The sequence below is a fragment of the Tamandua tetradactyla genome, chromosome 14 (genome assembly GCF_023851605.1).
Source record: "Tamandua tetradactyla isolate mTamTet1 chromosome 14, mTamTet1.pri, whole genome shotgun sequence".
In the NCBI taxonomy this organism is placed as follows: domain Eukaryota; kingdom Metazoa; phylum Chordata; class Mammalia; order Pilosa; family Myrmecophagidae; genus Tamandua; species Tamandua tetradactyla.
In genome coordinates, this window is record NC_135340.1 from 41460558 (window position 1) to 41462909 (window position 2352).

General features: G+C 36.9%; 1 protein-coding gene across 1 annotated transcript; it reads right to left on the reverse strand.

The window, feature by feature from the left end:
• Window positions 1-1077: 1077 nt before the first annotated feature.
• LOC143655362 (olfactory receptor 4K15-like) lies at window positions 1078-2121 on the reverse strand. Its single transcript, XM_077126712.1, has one exon. It carries the CDS (start codon window positions 2050-2052, stop codon window positions 1078-1080), a length of 975 nt encoding a protein of 324 aa, XP_076982827.1. The 5' UTR covers window positions 2053-2121.
• Between the last annotated feature and the right edge of the window lie 231 nt (window positions 2122-2352).

Genomic DNA, 2352 nt, shown 5'->3' on the forward strand with positions numbered 1-2352 from the left:
TATGGCCTGAAATTAGAAAGTTATAGAAAAATATAAGAAAACCCTTGAAATGATGTATCAGAAACCCTAAAATATGTGTAGTGGGTTTCCTAAGAAATTCTGGTCTCCTACATGATCTTGGAGGTATAATTTCACTGCTAACCCAAAGTTCTAGCAATTCAGTGCTCTCATAATTAAGGCCTGCATTAGGCAATTTAAAATGTATTTTAACTAAAAGCCCATATAAAAAAATAGTCATTTCTGGAGGTATCAACCTGAAAACATACTTTTTTAAAGATGATAGACACCATGAATTCCTAGGGGGAAAGATATTTATGCCAGGATTCAGTCACCAATTCTCATTAAAAAGCATGGTAGAGAAGCATAAGTCTTCTGGAAATAAGCCAGATTATTTATCATTACTTCAGAGACACAAACATGATTAAATACAAAATAGAATAGTGTGTAAATTAATGCAGTAAGTTGTTATCCATGAATAAAATTTTCAAGTATTCACTTTGGCCAAGAAATTCTGAAAAGTGCTCTTCAATGAAAATGTGTTTTTTGGATAGCTATTTCAAATGGCTTTTCATTAAAACCATTGTCAAAAATCATAAAACTGTCTTGATGTGCTACTAGTTTCATGGTACAGAGTTATATGCATTCTCATCTAGGTATGTCATATACCTTATGTCCTATATCACCTATGAAGTATCCTAAATATATCTGTTATCTCCATACTGTAGATATATATATTATCACTCTAAATTTGGGTTCAAAACAGTAGTCAATTTGAGGAGAAGGAAAAGGTTCTTTTACCATTTATGCATAAATTACATTAAGCAAATATCCTAAATCCAAAAATAGGTTTTATTTTAAAAATAAAAATAGGAAACAGAAAAAAAGGAAAGCATACACATTAGAAATAAAAGAATATTAAAATTGCTAATATGTATGCTGTGTTTTTTGTTATCATCATTACCCTTTCATTCTGGTTTCCCAATCACTCCTTTTGGGCTAACTGGTTTGCTTTAACATCACAGAGATTCCATTTGTAACAGTCAGCCAACAGTATTAAAGTGGCAATAATGTGCTAATTTAATTTATTTCTAAGGAAAGAATATTTCTAAAGGCTGCAGAAATCTGGCCAGGTTTCACGTATCTGCTCTTCAGTTTTGACATAGCTGACTTCATCTCCTTGTTCCTTAGAGTGTAGATAACTGGGTTTAAAATGGGAGTAAAGATGGTGTAGAACATTGCAAGGACCTTGTCAACTGAATAACTACTGAATGGCCATGCATAGATGAAGATACATGGACCAAAGAATAAAGTGACCACCATGATGTGGGCAGTCAGCGTGGAGCGAGCCTTCACCATGCTGGTGGAGGAGCGTTTCCTGACTGTGATAAGTATCACAGTGTAGGAGATGACCAGCAGGACAAAGGAACCCATAGAGAGAAAACCACTGTTTATGACCACTATTAGGCTGATGACATATGTGTCTATGCAGGCCAGCTTGGTCACTAGAGGGAGGTCACAGAAAAAACTATCCACCTGATTGGGACCACAGAAAGGCAGGTTAACAGTAAAGGCCAACTGGCTAAGAGTATGGATGAGGCCAATACACCATTGGATGATGACCAACATGATACACATGCGGCGGCTCATGATTGTCATGTAGTGGAGAGGTTTGCAAATGGCAACATAACGGTCATAGGCCATAGAAATAAGAAGCACCATCTCACCGCCACCAAATAGGTGAAGGAAGAAAATCTGAGCAAGACAGTAATTGAAAGAAATAGTCTTGTGCTCTAGAAGAAAGTCACCAATCATTTTGGGGGTAGTCAAGGAGGCTAGACACATATCTGTAAAAGAGAGATTTGCAAGCAGGAAGTACATGGGAGTGTGAAGGCGGGCATCTGAGGTCACACTGAGGATGATGAGAAAGTTTCCCAGCAGGATTCCAGTGTAAAGTAGTAAAAATATGACAAACAAGAAAGGCTGGAGCTCCTTAGAACTAGAGAGTCCCAGCAGCACAAATTCTGTCACGGAAGAGCGATTTGTCTCATGCATTGACTTTGGAAGGGACTTGTGTTCCCTCACCTGTATAGGAGAGAATATGATATCAATCAATGATGGAACATATATTTGATTGCCCTATTCTACTCACTGTTTAAGGATTCTGTTCCTACGCAAATATATGTCTGGATTTTTAGGCATCTGTAACTATTATAGAAGTGGACTAATGTCAATCAAAACAAGACAAAGAGTATTAACAGAAATACAAATTCTTCCAGCAAGGTGGGCAAGTGGTTATGTTCAATGTGGGAGAGTTACAATCAGTTGGTTCATTCAGACATATGAGTATAAGAG

What these genes read in the sequence shown, in the direction of transcription:
- LOC143655362 (XM_077126712.1), bottom strand. Translation starts at nt 2,052, where the DNA reads ATGCATGAGACAAATCGCTCTTCCGTGACAGAATTTGTGCTGCTGGGA.